At 46.3% G+C, this 17,139-nt stretch overlaps 1 protein-coding gene across 5 annotated transcripts in view; it reads right to left on the reverse strand.

Annotated features, from left to right (window-relative positions):
• Positions 1 to 8,921, reverse strand: part of caskin2b (CASK interacting protein 2b) — a 54,635-nt gene extending 45,714 nt beyond the window's left edge. For 4 of the 5 annotated variants that reach the window (XM_086290318.1, XM_086290317.1, XM_086290316.1 and 1 more), the window contains exons 1-2: positions 8,737 to 8,921; positions 6,039 to 6,437 (exon numbers count right to left, since the gene is read on the reverse strand). In XM_086290318.1, the coding sequence (XP_086146444.1) occupies positions 6,039 to 6,132 (94 nt within the window). In that variant the 5' untranslated portion in view covers positions 6,133 to 6,437; positions 8,737 to 8,921. Of the gene's footprint in view, positions 1 to 6,038; positions 6,438 to 7,713; positions 7,922 to 8,736 lie in introns of all 5 variants that reach the window. The other variant, XM_086290315.1, reaches the window with a different exon arrangement.
• Between the last annotated feature and the right edge of the window lie 8,218 nt (positions 8,922 to 17,139).

A 17,139-nucleotide genomic window follows, 5' to 3' on the forward strand; every position in this document is an offset into this window, starting at 1 on the left:
AGATGCTCTCTGGACTGAGTGGCGAATATCTGTAACTGACCAACCACAAGGCAGCAAAGAAACTCACTTATAGGCCTTAGATATCAATCACATCAGTGTTTACTGATATGATCACGTCTTTATCTTTAGATGGGACGCAGCACATGTATGAACAGCTGTGGTGTTCCGCAGGGCTCCGTTTCAGGTCCTCTAATATTCTGTATTTACATTCTTCCAGACAAATGATTCAGCATCACAATATCTGTTTTCATCAGCACACGGACGACTCACCGATCAGCTGACTGTTGATTCTGTTTAATCAGCTTTTAATTCAGTTATTACATTTTTTAAATTTACTTTGCAACAGTTACAGCTTTTAATAAGCAGGAGATACAGAGCGAAGCCAGATATTCAAATTATTATCTTTAAGTATGCAGATCTATTTCATGTCCGACCTAAAGCACTGTGAGACAGGCTGGCAGGGTTCAGCTCCTGGTTCTGGACTGGATTCAGGTGTGGATCAGCCATTTCATCAGGTGACGCGTTTCCAGGTTTTGGACTCTGTCCTTTGGTGAAGCACGTCTATGTTGCCCAAGTGCTCTGAGTGCAATGCAGATTTGTGGATTCTGAAACGGCCGCCACAAAATCGCTGGTCAAGTTGACGATTTCCAGCAGAAATGACCAGCAGGCTCCGGGAAACGTCCCGGTGGGCAGGATTTCCCCACCCCACCAGCTGCCTCCTGTTTCTCAGTTATGTTGACTTCTACTCTGAGCAAGGCCTTCAGTTTAAAGAAAAATAAAACCTTAGTAAGGCTTCTCCATGTTTCTTCCCATTAGGACTAAAACCCCTGACAGCCAGGGGTCCTGAGGGGCCCCTCGGCCCCAAACACAGGAGCTTTGTTCCTGCGCTTCTTTTCAGAGGTACGATCGGCAAACAACAGCAGCTCAAACACAGAGCAAGAATTTCACGCACTGTCTGAAAGCTTTTAACACTTCCCCTCAAATCGCTGTGGAGCAGAGTGAAAAATTCCCGCTCATTAACCCTTCACTTTAAAAGTCTGGTGTTCGTTCGAGCGCCTGGCTGCACAAACAGCCCGCTGTATGTGCCAACCTCCGCCTCAGAGCAGCGAGCAAAGGAAAGCTGGATCAGCGCGACCGTGTGAAGCCCTGAAATGCTTCCCGCTTCAAACGACCCGCAACTCATTTATTCCCACCTGTCAGCAGGAAAAGCGAGGATCATCGTGACTGCGAATCCCGGGTGTCTCTGAGGTTTACAGGCGTTAACGGCAGTGAGAATCCGGTCCGACCTGACGCTTCCTGCTCAGGCTCGACGCCTTTGGGTCAATTTTTGCCAAATTTATAGAAACAAACAACAAACGTGCGTCTGTGAGGTTAGGAGACGACATAAAGGCTTCATGGCTCAGAGACACCGTAATGAGATGTGATGGACATCGTCTGAACTCGACGTTGGTGCAGCTCCAGCTGAGCTGTGCACCAGAGAGAGAAAGGGATTTTTGGAGAGAGCTCTTTCCTGTTTAGATCCTTCCTCCTCTCTCATTCAAGTTTTCGTCGTCTTCCATCAGTCTGTTCCTGCCTCCAGCTCCTCCACACATCAGCGCAGACGGGAGAAAGTTGATGAGGTGCTTTTAAAAAGCTCTGAAACTCCCGATAAAGACCAGAACCGGCGCGAGAAAGCAGAAGGAGACGTCTTTAAAGGAGGAAACTGAAGGAGCAGCAGCGTGAAAGTAGTCCAGAAGAGGACGGGAGACCTGCCAGCAGCGATCAGCGTGATTGGCTGAGCTGAGTTTGAACCCAAACCCCTGAATAAAACACGAAACAGGCAGCATGTGGGCGCTGACGAGCCCCCGCGCTCCCTGTCCCAGCAGAGCCTCCGACACGCCGCTCGCCATTGTGTTTCTGACGGCTTTACGCGACATCGGGTTCAGTCAGAAGAACACTGATGCTGTGAGACGAGGTCTTCCTGTGTTCAAAGGTCTAAAATCCTCTCAGACTCAGGACGAAGAATTGAAACATCAGATTTCATCAGCAGCACAAAATGAGAAAGTGAAAGTTCTTTAAGATGAGAGCTGTGATCTCTGTGGGGGAAAGTTACAGGCGCTCAGCAGGAAATGTAGAAGAAGATAAAAAGTCTGCGTGGAGCACGAGTGCAGGGAAGATAAGATGAAAAAATCCACCTGCTGCACCGATGTGACCTCACAGCAGCGAGCTGCTCAGTCTTTCTGCACGCACATCTGACCACGTGAACACCACAGCCCGGCACGCTACACGCTTCTGTACGAAACACGCTTTACCCGGACCCGACACCCGAGAGCGCTCCGCTCTAACCCGGCCTTCTTCTGGAGCCAAACGCTCTCTGGGCCGTTCACAGGTCTCAGGACCTGTATCAGGGGAACCGGGATTTTCCCAGAAGGAAAAGCTCCACTGCAGCGTTGCATTGTATGCTTCCCGATGACTAATTTCACATTATTTACAAAGAGCCATTAAGCTGCCACACAGCCTCGCAGAGACCATGACTCACGTCTGCTTTTATAACTGAGACGAAACCCCCTGAGTCACTGAGAGGGACTCTGGCTTTTCCTCTGCTCCGTCACAAAGCACAGACGGGGCGATGCTCCCGATCGTTTACTGGGTCGACTCCAAACATAAGAAACGGTGAACGCTGCCGCTCTGCAGCAGCTTCAGATCAGCTTTCTTTCCATTTTTACAGTTAATACAAAGGGAACTTTCCCCACAGTGAATAACGCTGTGAAATGATCCAACAGCTGCTGCGTCCAAAACCTGCAGAAACACCAAACTAACGATGGACCTGCGACGCACAAAGCCTGAGCTGAGTTTATGGGATTAGTCTTGGTCTAATCTGAGCAACAGAGCAGTGCAGAGTCAGCGTGCTGACTGTAAACATCAGAGCTCTGAGAAGCAGGTTCTTCAGCATCAGATAAACAGAGCCCCCCCCCCCCCCCAACCAGCAGTATAAATCCTCTTAATCCTGGCCGGCCACCATCTGGGAGCTCCTTGTGATTTGGGTGACAACGGTCGGGGGCGACATCAGAGCGCCAGATGTCAGGAGGACGAGTCCGGGTCACTTGAAAATCAGACGAATGCGAAAAACGGAGGCGAGTGGACATCTGACCTCTGTGAGACAGCAGTTTAAGGAGCGGTGGCGTGATGTGCTCAGGTGATGGATCGGGCGCGCCGAGGTGAGAACAATTGGTGGGGGTCATGTGACAGAGCGCGGGAATTCCCTGAGGGAGCTGGGGAACCGCCCCTCAGAGACGCTACATGATTACCTGTTACTGTGAAATGACGCGACACTGTGATTGTGGCGGCAAACAACACCAATCACACACAGCTGACACGAACACAGCACTGGTTTGAGCCACGCGCCTCCTTTAACTCACACACTAAACAAATGTTTGACTTCTTTGGAACATCCTGTCTTATGGCGATGCTCATCCACCCCTGCACTCTTATTCTGAAAGTTCACTTGCTGCTAACCAGTTACCCTTCCTGTCTCCTGTCTCTCGACCACTAGGCTCATCACGCACACACACACTTGTGATTACAGTCTGAGTTCTTCTGAGAGTAAGAACACGAAGTGAAAGCTTCAGGTTTTTATCTGAAACACGGCTGAAATATTCACAAAGGTTTTTGATATAAGAGGCCAAACTTAGCAGCAGATTACGTCTCGCATATTCAAGTTGTGCTCCATAAAGTTTTGTCTGTGTGGATTTGAGTAACCCGTCTCCATCGAAGCTCAGCGCTGTGCTCTGCAGGGCTGACATCATGGACCAGATCCAAATCAACGTGTTTACAAACAAACATTTCTGTTGTATCCAAGATTTGCGACGCCGTTCTCTCTCGTGCTCCCAACATCAATTTCGGGGACAGACGTGTGCAAAAGCCTGCAGATGCTCCACACTGTGAAGGCAGCACAGTTTACACGTTTGTGGAGACTAAGTGAACGTGTGCTACGGCCCACAGCGCACACGTTTGTGCGATGCACTGCGGATCCTTAGGTCAAGTCATTTCGTTCAGTTTGTCAGCGAAGCCAGTGTTGAGGAGCGTCTGATGAGAGAAAGCCGAACCCACGGCAGGTATCTGGGTCAGCTCTGGTTTCACACTTTCCACTGACATGAAAACACTTAAACCCCAAAAACCCGACGCAAGAGAACAGACGCAAAAGTGCTTCCTCCACATCTGAGCTGCTGTTAGAGGAAACGCCGGCATCACCGTCCGGAGACTTTCAGTCTGTGTGACAGCAGCAGGAGCCTCTCCGAGCCCTGTGACGACCCTGCACAGTCGGCAGCTTTATGACACAAGCCGATGCCGTGATTCAGTTTCTTTACGTTTGTTACTGAGAAAGGCCACCAGTAGAGCAGCGCGATATGGGCAAAAATATTTATCACGATATATATTTGAAAATTTGCAAAAACGATATAATTGACGATATAACTGATGCGAGACAAAATACAACTCCACAACTTTACTAGTGCAAAAAAACATCCATTTATTTCACTTAAACAAGCAGCTGTTTTTATGTGCATTAAAGCTATATAAATGTGCTGACATATCCTGAGTTAACCATGTATAATATCCATTGAAGTTAAAAAGAGGAGCTTTGCAACATTAAACTGCAGTGTGCCAAATAAAAAAGTCAAATATGTATTTTTCGGACCATAAGGTGCACGGGATTATAATGCACGTTAAGCGAAACAAAGCAGTCAGATAAATCAAACTTTATTAAACTCATTCTTCTTGCTTCCTCCACTTCTGTACCATTGATTCATTAATGTTGAATTCTATCACAGCTGCTCTATTCCCATGTTGTTGCAGTATATTAATGACTAACCTCGTATTGTGGATGGATTATCTCAGTTGTTCTCCTGACTGAAGTTTGGTCCGTTTACAGCATCCTGCCATGAGATTGCATTTGTCTCTAACCATCAGAAACCTTAACGTTAACTTTTATAAGTGGAAAAGTGTTAGTGTTCGTCCTCCAGCTGCACTGTTTATGTTATGCTAACATAGCTGTGTCGCTAGCGATCACGTAGCACATCATTATATAGCAGCTAGCCCAACTTCAGTAACCCTACAAACGTCACTGCTGTTTAGTTTCCTGCCTTCATTTATGTTGGAAGTGATAGCAGAGCTGTACGTTTGATTTTTTTCAGAAATCTCTCAGTCAGAACATGCTACATCATGCTTAGGTAACTAGCGAAACTAGCGAGCTAACTTCCTGCTAACTTCTAACTCCGTTAAATGTAATGAATTCTGTTTTCATGGTTGCCTGGATGTTAAACTTCATCGTTACACCTGGTAAAGCAGCAACGCTGATCATTTTATTAAAGATGAAAGAATTTAGACAGTTTAACTCTCAGTGATGCTGCAGTGTTCGTTTGACTTTGGGACCCAGATTACTCCCAGATTTACGAGCACCTTAGTCCAACAAGTACGGCAATAACGACGGCCGCTTGCATGTTCTACAAAAAAAATCTGCTTTGTTGTGTATCTGACAGACGAAAGCTAAACCTGAAGTTGCAGCATTTTTACAAACCAGTTCTGGTTCATCTGTTTCACTCAACGATCCGCTTTCTCCTTCTCATTCTCCGTCGCCGCCATGCTTTTCGGCCGTTAGTTAGCGTATGAAAACAAAGGCACTGCGCATGCCCATATTCTATCGCGATATTTCATTTTCTTATCATTGCCTAACACTGTAGCGGTATTACCGTGAACGGTATAATATGACCGAGCCGTAGCCACGAGTGCAGAGAAAAAAGCATTCCCACGTTCATCTAAAGTGTGTAACAAAATCAGAACGCCATAAACTCTGATTTTAGTCACAGCAGGACAGAAACATGTTTAAACACGTCCCATGTTAACAGAAACAGGAGCTCTTTGACTTTGATGGTGCGACGGGTCGATGTTGGGATGCGTCTGACCTTAGATCAGTTTTACCTCGCCCCACTTACACGAGCAGCTCAGACATTTGATTCGTTTTCTGAGTGTCTGTTTTGAATAATCGGCTCCGGCGTACTTACTGTTCCTGTTGGTCTTCAGCTTGGACAGCAGCTTCTGGGTGGACAGCAGGTCTCCACTCTTCACCGCCTGCAGGAGGTCCTGCTCCTTCCCCATGCTCCCTCCTCCTCCTCCTCCTTAAAATCCAACCAGCTTCACAGTAAATCCCGCTGCCTCCTCAGGGCCTCATGCTGAGCACCGGAGACGTGCACCTGCCTCAGGTGAGACCTCCACTTCCTCCCTGTGATGCTCAGCTGACAGCCAGGAAGCAAAGTGAAGATAAAAACTCCTCGGTGAGGTTTCCTCTGAGCACCAGGAGAGATAAAAGGAGAGAAAGATCTCTGCAGCTTAGTTTCCCGCTCTCTTTATTTCAGGCAGTTGTTATTTCCAGGGTCGGCGGGGGGTGGGGGCTGTGTGGAAGCCTGAAACGAGAAAAACAGATCAGTTCATGCCTCAGAGGCGTCGCACAGGAAGCAGTGTGAAAACTCTGACAGCTGCACGACCGATCGATCTGAGCTCAGGCTACAGCGCTGCAGCTCTCAGGCCAAACACAGCACAGGTGCGCTCACGAGGGCGCCAGCATCAGGAGCGAGATGCTGGGAAGACCTGGTGACATCACCACACGCTGCAGCGCTGCACCACTAACATGTGAACACACCTATCACTTTTACTGTGAACACACATTACACTGTTTATTAAGTGCACAAGGAAAACTTTGTCCCCGCTGTCCTTGATGTCCCCTCATTGATTGGTCAGACTGAGGGACAGTGCAGTCCATCATTATTGAGCTCGGACCCGGGGACGATGCTGGGGGTTACGGCTGTTTCACTGGTTTTTGTTGGTGGGCGGTCCCTGCGGTGCTCCTGAGCCTGTGCAGTGATTTGCTTTAACGCTGCTGCGGCCTCAGGGCATGAACACCATCAACACTACCCTGGCTGCGCGCGCACGTTCCTCCTCACATCATAAAGCGCACATGATGGAATCACTCACACTTTTGCAAAGAAACAGACCTCAGCCACTCCTGCAAACATCTGTTGTGAAACCAGAGCACGAGGACAACCTGCTTCTTCTTCTTCGCCACATCCAATCAGCTCCTCGTATCGCAGCATCCTCTCCTCTGAGGTCCTCCTTTTCCCTCCTCTGCACACGCTCAGACCGTCTCAGCCTCCCTGACTCTGAGCTGCCCCTCTGATGGCCTCATTTATGACCCTGTCCCTGCTGTCCAACATCTTCAGCTCGGCCTCCTCCGTCTCCAAACCATCTTTAAACCTTCTTTCCCCTCTTGCTCCTCCCCTTCTGTCCCTCCTCTCCACCTGCCTGCACCCTCCTCCGATGGCTGACCCCTGGTGTTTGAGCTCACCCAGGACCTCTGCTCCCTCCGTGTTCACCTTTCACCTGTCTCTCCCTCTCATTTGCACACATGTATTCTGTCATATGTCAGAAATAAACATTTCCTGAATCTTTTGCATCTGCAGCGCCGTGTCGTACAGCGGGACTTACCTGTCCAGGTAAGCTGCGAGCTCGGGCTGAGTGAGAGTTTAACCTGCTGCCACATGAGAGCTCGGTTTAATTACAGCTCAGCAAACACACACACACACACACACACACACACACACACACACACACACACACACACACACACACTCGCCGGCTGCCTCTGCTGTGTAAACACACCAAACTCATTTTTCACAAAGTCACCTGACTGCGAGTGTGTGACGAGTGGGCCGGCTCGCTGCTCCCCTCTGGGCACTCACTGTGGACGTGACTTCATCTGAGCTCTACTTAAACTCTTCCAGGCCAGTGGCCTCGCAGCCTCAGACACACGGGTGGAGGAGGAGGAGGAGGAGGCTGGCAGAGCGGGTCGGTCCCCGGCTCTGCCTGAAACACCAGCCTGGCCTCACAAACTCTGTTGCCACATAAACAGAAAGAGTGTTTTGGGGAGTGTTTGCAGCCAGTCCCGACACACCACTGAGCTCCCTGCTCCCCTCTTACATAACCAGGCTGCCACAGAGGAGCACAGGGCCTAAGCAGAGCTGTCATTCCCATTTACACCCATCACGTCCCCCCTTTGCGTTTGCTTTCCTCGCTGCACTCATGACAAGAGCAACAACGCACATAAATTTCTCTGAGACACTGCGGGGACTCCACGGTGGAGCTAAATAAATCATTTTATTACCGCAAACACGAATCACTTGACAGTTATTAGTCTGAAGTCAAGCTGCGCTGCTGCAGGATCGACTGCTCGGAGCATTTAACACGCAGACTCCATTTAAAAGTGCTCTTTCTATAAAAGCATCATCATAAAGTACGCGGAACATATTCATGAGACGTCCCCTGATGTTCAACTCAGACACGAACATATTATCAACACTGCTCTGTAAGGTTTCACAAACTCACGATTTAGTAATAAAGCGAGCCCCGCTGTCCACATCTATCACCGACTTTGGAGCATTAAAGAGATCCCTGCTGATGTAAACACGAGCCGAACTGGAGACCAGTGTCCACACATTAGAAAGTTTCTATTAATATAACATTAACTCGGCAGATTAGCAATAAACTCGTGTAAATGTCCACAGCGTGACGGGGACTCGACGTGTGGCGAGGAGCTGGCATGTAAACACACCGCCGACCTTTGTACCCGACTTACCTAACGGGTCACTTTTACCGCATTTACAGCTTTAAAAGAAACATCGTTTCACGATAAGTGGACTCGAGACTTACCGCCTCTTCAGTAAACACGCAGAAACTTTTTAATCCCCGACATTTAACGGACACGGCGTCGGTGTTCAGGAAGATTCCAAAGTAGCGTTTATCCGCGCATTAGTATTCCAGGAAAATCCCGTTTCCACGCGTTTTTATAAACTTCCAAGAGCGTCAGATGAAAGTTTCACCCCCACGCAGGAAAACCCCCCCACAAGACTTTCATCCAGATTTCGGACTTTGGTACTTCACACGGCCCTCCGGCTGCCGTCGCTCATCTTGTCTTCCCTCCTCTCCCTGAATGCCACATTCTCTCCGCTGGATTCTCCCGAATCTCTCGACGGTGTCAAGTTTCCGTAAACGCAGCGCCAAACTTCCGCACAAGATTTTCAAAATAAACCTGAAAATGGTTTTAAATTGTTAAATTATAATTTTAGGGTTTTTTTTTTTTAGCTTTTTTTTTACATTTTGAATTATTGATGAGGTTTTGTGTATTTTCAGGTAGTCCAGGTAAAAAAAAAAGTTTACCTATCTAAGATCTTTTTTTATATTTATTTCTAGTTTTAGCTGCTTTGAGGTGGTAATTTCCCAATTTTGGGTATTATTATTATTATTATTATTAGTAGTAGTAGTAGTAGTAGAATCATTATTAGTATTATTATACATTTTTAAATAGTTTTACTACTACTACTTTATTTATTGTTATGCAGAGCAAGAGTGATAATAGAAATCTGTAAGACTCATATTCTATTTTATTTCTCAGAGCTGTTCCACTTCATTTAAGCTATTTAACCTGTTTCGGCAGCTGATTCATGAGTTCACTCAGTCAAAGCCTGTATGGAATTTTGTGTATTTTCGGGTTCAGACTAAAAATTATTGAGTAATTAAATGTAGGCCTGTATTTGTCACAATCCCAACATTTCCCAACAGAAACGTTTATAACAGGACAAATTTTAATTTCAATGATCTGATTAAACTGCTGCCAGAACTGTCTTTCCAAGCCAAATGTTCAGCTTCCAGCTGATTCTTTGTGTTATTTCATAGGTATTCAGAGTTCAGACAAAAACAATCAATCTGAATACGTTCAAGAAAGTTATGTGAGGGATTATTCTGTTTTTTATGCTTTCCCATTAAAGATTAGCTAATGATAAAATTCTCAGCAGGTACATTTTTAAGCTTTAATATTCCTTATTGCAGCTGTAATATTAGACTTGGCTGCAGATTCATTATTGTGTTCAAAGTCCTGGACAAACACAGACTGACCCACAGAAAAGAAAAATATTACATATAAAGCTTGACTCTTTTATTTTGAAAACCAAAGTCATCTTTTTCCTGTTGGGTTCTGCCTCTGCTTCGGTACACTGAGGAAAACTTGAGACCCTCCTAGCGTTACTCCTCACTTCACAGAAACAGCGAAGGATTTAAGTCAAAGCCGTGTTTTGTGTTTGATCGTGTTATGAACTTCATCATCACTCCGTTACACAGTCCAGCATTTATTCTTCACTTTCATCTTTCCTTCACCCGCTCCACGTTTATATCTGACACTTAAATAGGAGGAGCTAAACAAGGCTGAAAATATTTATATAACTAATTAGAAAAAAAGTAAAATAGAAAAATGAAGCACCAAAAGCTGCAGTTCCTCTGACGCCCAGCAGAGGCAGCAGTGAGTCAGTTCCCATAGACTCCCATGTCAAAAGTTTACAGCAGAAACAAACACGTTATCCTCTGTAGATAATTAAAAATGATGACGTATTTATAACTCACCTGTTTAAATTGTATCAAAGTTTGTGTTTTTAGGGGCGTGGCCTCTATGACTGGCAGGTGGATGGCGGCACAGGCGGATGTAGCTGCCAGCTGTTTGCTAGCTTTACCTGAACTGGACCACTGGACCAGGAGTAGCAGCCTTTTGGAGCAACTTTAATGATCTGACCAATAATATGGCTCTTTGAGGTTACTATAGTAATGCATAGTGCAGTATGGCAGAAACCAACGTTCGCCTTCTTTATAGTTTTCCTCTGTGTGACAGAAATATTCTGTGTCTGCAGGAACCTGCAGTTCAGATGATTTCTGTAATCTCATAAAGGCATCAGCGTTTTTGTAAAGAGGAAAGATAAGATAAAGTTTTCTTAGTCCCATATGTGGGAAATTATTTTGTCGCAGCAGAAAATGGACAGTACAAGTTAAGTGCATCAAAAATTAAGACAAAAGCAATGGAATAGGATCAGATAAAATAGAATAAAATAGGACAGGTGAGACGAGATGAGAAATCATGGATCCTCCTTAATTTTTCATAATTTTCTTCTCTAAATATATTCTGGAGCAAAACAAAGAAAAACCTGAATGTGAAAGTTTTTGTTTCTCTTTAGGAAACACTAAAGCATAAAACAGTGAGAAGGTTTTAGGTCCCCACAAAAACCAGACCAGGAGCAGAGCCGCTTCTGCACCTCCCTCAGCTGTCTGCGCTCCTCTGGTACAGCATGATGATCCTCTGACGATAGCTCCTCCCACAGCTGGCCCTCCATCGGCGGGTCGTGGTTGGCGTAGAAGTTCAGAGGCCTCCAGACAGAGTCGTAGTAATGATCGGAGAATGAGGCATAGTTCCTTCCTTGTGAGGAAACCGAAGGCAGAAACCTGCAGGACAAACAGGAAGTCCCCCAGGTTTCAGTCTTTGACACCTGATGTGGGTTTGAACTTTTTAAAATAAGGTGCAGCATTCTTGAGGACGAGGAGGTAATGATCCCTAAACCCACTGAAACGATTTATGGACGTTTATTGAACATCAACGTGAAAGATGATTACATCATCAGAGAGTGGAAGTCCCACATCAGCATCAGAGCACCGGTGCTCAGCATGTACGTCTCACGAACCCTGACATCAGCCAGCCGAGGCGACGACAGGAAACTGAGAAAGAAGCGGAGATGTTATTTTAACCCGAGCGTCCCACCGGCCCGATTTCAGATGATTGATAATTCATCACAGGTGGTGCTTTACTTGTGTGTCACGTAGGAGATGAAGCCTGGGTGGAGGAACCTGAAGTTTTCAGCTGCTTGGTGGCCAAAATGCTCCCAGGGTCTGCAGGAAACAGCAGATCTGGTTTAGTGACAGCAGCACAACAAAAACTCAGTGAGAGCATCAGCTCTGCTCAGCACGGCCAGCATGAGCCAACGTCGCCACCTGCAGGTGACACACCGTCATGACAATTCCTTCACTCCTTCACAGGAATGACATCAGGAACATGTCTGATCACATCATCAGTGTGTCGCTGAGCCATGTGAACGCAAAGAGATGAAACTTTATTTTGAAGAGCCGAGCACAAGCACGACTGAAAAAAGTAATAAAATGACTGTTTCTGTTCCTCTGTCTGTAATCTGGACCGAAAACACCTGAAGCTTCACGGACCTGCAGAAGGACCCAGACCGGTCTTGTTGGTATACATGCATCAGTCTAATAAACTTAAACCTACACCATCCTCCCTGTTCTGGTATTCTAAACAGTACCTGGAAGCAGACTGCTTGGTCGAGTTAACCTCCTGAACTATCTACAACACACGGTGAAAACCTGAAATTAAGGCAGAGAAGAGGTGAGACATGATCATTACAGATTACTGATGACAGATTTAGATATATTTTCATAAACCATTCATTTGCCACATCAAAAATATTTTTTCTGACATGGCAACCTTTAAAAAGTGAAAGGAGACAGAAAGACAGGTGAGAAAGAATAAAACTTAACTGACTTTTTGATGGCATTTTACACACAGCACTGGTGCAGAATCTAGAAAGTGTGGGAAAATACTGGCATCATGTACAGTACTTACTGAAGAAATTATGATGGGACCCTAAAAAAATTACTATGTACAATAATGGATTTCTATGCATTGATGAAAACGTTTGTTGTAAGATTCAGATAATTATTTATTAAAAGCGAGACATTTTAAATGAGAATAAGAAAGAAAAGTATTTCTTTGTGCCCCCCTCTCCCTGTTAATGCCCTACCTGCCCCCCTGGCAACACTTTGCTAGACCCGCCCCTGCACAGTTACCAGCTGTCAGCTACCTAAAAAAGGATCCTGGTGTTATTTGTCTCTCAGAAACAGTTCATAACTTCAACTCATCCATGTCACCTAAAAGGTAAACCGGTTTCTCCATCACAGCTCTGATGATCCAGTAAGGTCATCTCCTGGTTTCATCTTCATGTTTCCCTCTCACCACATATCCAAACCGACATCATGACCAGCAGCTTTACAGCTGTGGCTCCAGCAAACATCAGCTGATACTAGAAATTAATATTAAATACATTCTAACAACAGCTGATCAAGCTTAAATGTGCTGCTGTTGTTTAGCGCGACATCCGCTGGTGTCACAGTCTGGCGAGGGCAGACTGTATGAATTGAGAAAAGGACCCAAAACGCAGACTCCAAGGAACAGGGAACAGAACTTGGAATGTTAACAAAAGGCGAGCCGTTTAATATGGCTGGTAGAAAAGGTACAAACAAAGGGCAAGGCAAACTGAAGCAAAATTAACACAAACCTAAACTGGGGAATCTAAACAAACAATAAGAAAAACCTAGACAAGAAACTTGGAAGCATGGCATCGGCAACATGGCGTGGACAACAGACGACCTGAACAATCACACACTGAAAACAGAGGACTTAAATACACAGGAGGTGATTAGGGGAAGTGGAGACACATGAGGAAACAGCTGACTAGGATAAACATAATGATGCACAGGCAAGAGTAAAACTAACCGCATGAGCACAGAACACAAGACCCCTTTTCAAAATAAAACAGGAAACATGCAGACTTAGACACGACAACCAGAACTTGACAACGTAAGACACAGACATGAAACGCATGAAGAGCAGGGGAGATTTAACATGGTTGGAAACACGAGGGGGAAATAATAAGAACTAGAAACACTTAGGCATGATAATACAAACTTGATAACATAAGACATGAACATAAGACAGCATGAAACATGAAGGGTGAGGGGAAGCTTAAATACAGGGGAAGAAAACACAAGGAGTCTAATAACCAAATGAACTTAGATAACCTAATGAACAAAATAAACTCAAACTTAAAACGCTGGGTCAAAAGACCCAGGACCATGACAGCTGGTTTCCTCTTTCTGGCGCAAAGTGAGCGATAAACAAACAAGAGAGCCGATCAGCTGATCATTGATCAGTTTCATGATTGAAGTAGAAACAGGAGAGGGAGGGGGGAGGATGAAGAGGCAGCTGTGCAGCAAAGACAGAATAACTCCAGCTTTGTGTCTTTTTCATTGCAGCTGAAGTCCGGGACAAACTGCTCTTTTTCAGCTCAACATGACACGGGTAATATTTTCTCTGAATGCAGACGATTCAGTTTTTTACAGGACGGTTGGAAACTCTAATAATTAACCTTATGAATAAAATAAGATAAATAAAGTTCACTATCAGTAACATCACAGCACCCGCCCAGCTGTATATAAACTCCGTCATGCTAGCTCACGCAGTACGACTTATTGTAACTGACTGTAAAAAGTCAGCACAACAAAAATAAACTCCACCTAAACCTGGTTTATATCTGACCAGAGAGACTGCAGCTCATAACTTCTTACCTGAAGTTCAGTTCACCGCCTCGGGTCTCTGCTCCTGCCTTTCCCTCATCCACCTGCCAGCGTGTTGCATCTGCTGCCTCCACCACTTGCTAATGTTACTGAATCTGTGGAAGCTCTGCCATAGCCACCACCAAACAACTGAGTTATTTTACACACCTCCCTTCATCTGGCCAATCCTCCACCTTTCACTGTTTACACCGTTACGGAAAAAACAAAAAAAAAAACCCCCATCGGCCCATAAAAACGAAAAATCACCATCGGCCCACCGGGCCAGTCCAGCTATGCTCATATTTCGTATTTTAAATAGGTAACGGCGGTACATGTACTCCGTTACTCCCCAACACTGTAAGAGACTTTAGAGGAGAGCCTTTGTTTGGTGAAGTCACTCATGTCTTGCCACAGGCTGTTAATGAGTCTGTCTTCATGTTTGTGAGGATTCTGAACGTCAGCTGCTTCGAGGACCATTTTTATGCAGCAGAAAGATCAAACGAATATGAACTGCTTATATGTGCTGAAATTTCTGATTTTCCACTTTATATATATAACGACAAGCTTTGATACAAATAAGCTGTATTTGAACACAACCTGGATGGTATATTCGCCAAAATGTAAAAATGTTTTTCTGTTTGCATGCAACTGCACATTTGTTGAATGTTTACAATTTGTTGAAGATGACAACTGTTACCTTTGAAAGAATTGCATTCATGTATTTTCTGGACATGATTATTTCAGAGCATATTTATGATAACTGCACTATTTTTTGTTTTTCTATTCTATTCGGTAAGAGGAAAGGAGGGGGACTGGCAGTTTTTGTGAACGACAGATGGTGTAACCCTGGGCACATCACTGTAAAAGAGCAACTCTGCAGCAGAGACATTGAGCTGTTAGCCGTTAGCATGCGTCCGTACTACCTGCCCCGGGAGTTCTCGCATGTTATCGCGATAACAGCGTATGTCCCCCCCTCGGCCAACGCGGATGCAGCCTGTGACTCTCTCCACTCTGTGGTCAGCAGACTGCAAACACAATCAACGAGAGCCCTTCTCATAATATCAGGGGACTTCAATCATGCCTCACTGGACTCCACACTGCCCACCTTCACCCAGTATGTGACCTGCCCAACCAGAGTCAATAAAACACTGGACTTACTGTATGCCAATGCAGAAGAGGCATACAGTTCATCACCTCTCCCTCCCCTGGGCAGATCTGATCACAACCTGGTGCACCTTGTCCCTGTGTATGAGCCCTTAGTGCGCAGGGAGCCACCAGCCACCCGCACAGTGCAGAGATGGTCAGAGGAGAGCGAGGAGGCTCTTAAGGATTGTTTTGAGTCGACTGTGTGGGAGGTGATTTGTGATGACCACGGTGAGGACATCGACAGCCTTACTACATGCATTACTGACTATATAAACTTCTGTGTGGATATCACTGTACCTACCAGGACTGTACGGTGTTTCTCCAACAACAAACCTTGGATTACCCCAGAAATTAAAACCGTCCTCAAGCAGAAGAGGAGGGCCTTCAAATCCAGAGACAAAGAGGAGTTGAAAAGGGTGCAGAGAGAGCTGAGGGGACTGATAAGGAATGGGAAGGAGAGCTACAGGCAGAAGATGGAGAACCAGCTTCAGCAAAACAACGTTGGTGAAGTCTGGAGAGGCCTCAGAACCATCTCGGGCCACAAACAGCAGAACTCTCTGCCTGGGAGGGATGTGAGATGGGCAAATGAACTGAATCATTTCTTCAACAGATTTGACTCAGCCATGAGGCAGTCTGCAACATCGGCTGCAGACTCACCCACCCCCACTGCTGCTGTTCCACCTCAGACACTTCACACCTCCTCTATTCACCCTGCTCACTCCCCCCCACCCCCAACAACAGCATCCAATACACACTCAACACAAGGCTCCAGCCTGTCTCTCTCAACCACCCAGGTTAGGAGGGAACTGAGGAGGATTAATGGCAAGAAGGCAGCGGGTCCAGATGGCATCAGCTCGAGGGTCGTCAGGTCCTGCGCGGACCAACTGTGTGGGGTGATGGAGCACCTCTTCAACCTGAGCCTGAGGTTGGGAAGAGTCCCACAGCTCTGGAAAACCTCCTGTGTTGTACCAGTGCCAAAGACTTCACGCCCCAAGGACCTCAACAGCTACAGGCCGGTGGCTCTGACATCCCACCTGATGAAGACCCTGGAGCGGTTGGTCCTGGCTCAGCTTCGGCGCCTAACAAGCTCATCACTGGACCCACTTCAGTTTGCCTACCAGCCTGGCATTGGAGCGGATGATGCCGTCATTCACCTCCTACATCGTTCCCTCGCTCACCTGGAGACCGCTGGAAGCACTGTGAGAATCATGTTCTTTGATTTCTCCAGTGCCTTCAACACCATTCTTCCCTCGGTTCTAAAGGACAAGCTGGTGAACTCTGGAGTGGACCATCACCTCACTACCTGGATCCTGGACTACCTCACCGACCGACCACAGTATGTGAGGACTCAGGGCTGTGTGTCGGACAGGGTCGTCTGCAGTACGGGGGCCCCACAGGGAACGGTTCTGGCTCCGTTCCTCTTCACCATCTACACTGCAGACTTCTCCCACAACTCCACCCAGTGCTTCCTGCAGAAGTTCTCTGATGACTCTGCAATAGTCGGCCTCATCACTGATGGGGACGACAAGGAGTACAGAGGTCTGACCCAAGACTTTGTGGACTGGTGCCAGCAGAACTACCTCCAGATCAACGCCAGTAAAACCAAGGAACTGGTGGTAGACTTCCGCAGGCACAAGCATTCTCCACTGCAACCACTGAACATCCAAGGTATGGACATTGAGGCTGTGGACA

The sequence above is a fragment of the Aulonocara sp. 'chitande type north' Nkhata Bay genome, linkage group LG4 (genome assembly GCF_057382095.1).
Source record: "Aulonocara sp. 'chitande type north' Nkhata Bay isolate Kocher_YH1m ecotype deep benthic linkage group LG4, A_spYH_male_GT1.1, whole genome shotgun sequence".
Classification (NCBI taxonomy): Eukaryota; Metazoa; Chordata; class Actinopteri; order Cichliformes; family Cichlidae; genus Aulonocara; species Aulonocara sp. 'chitande type north' Nkhata Bay.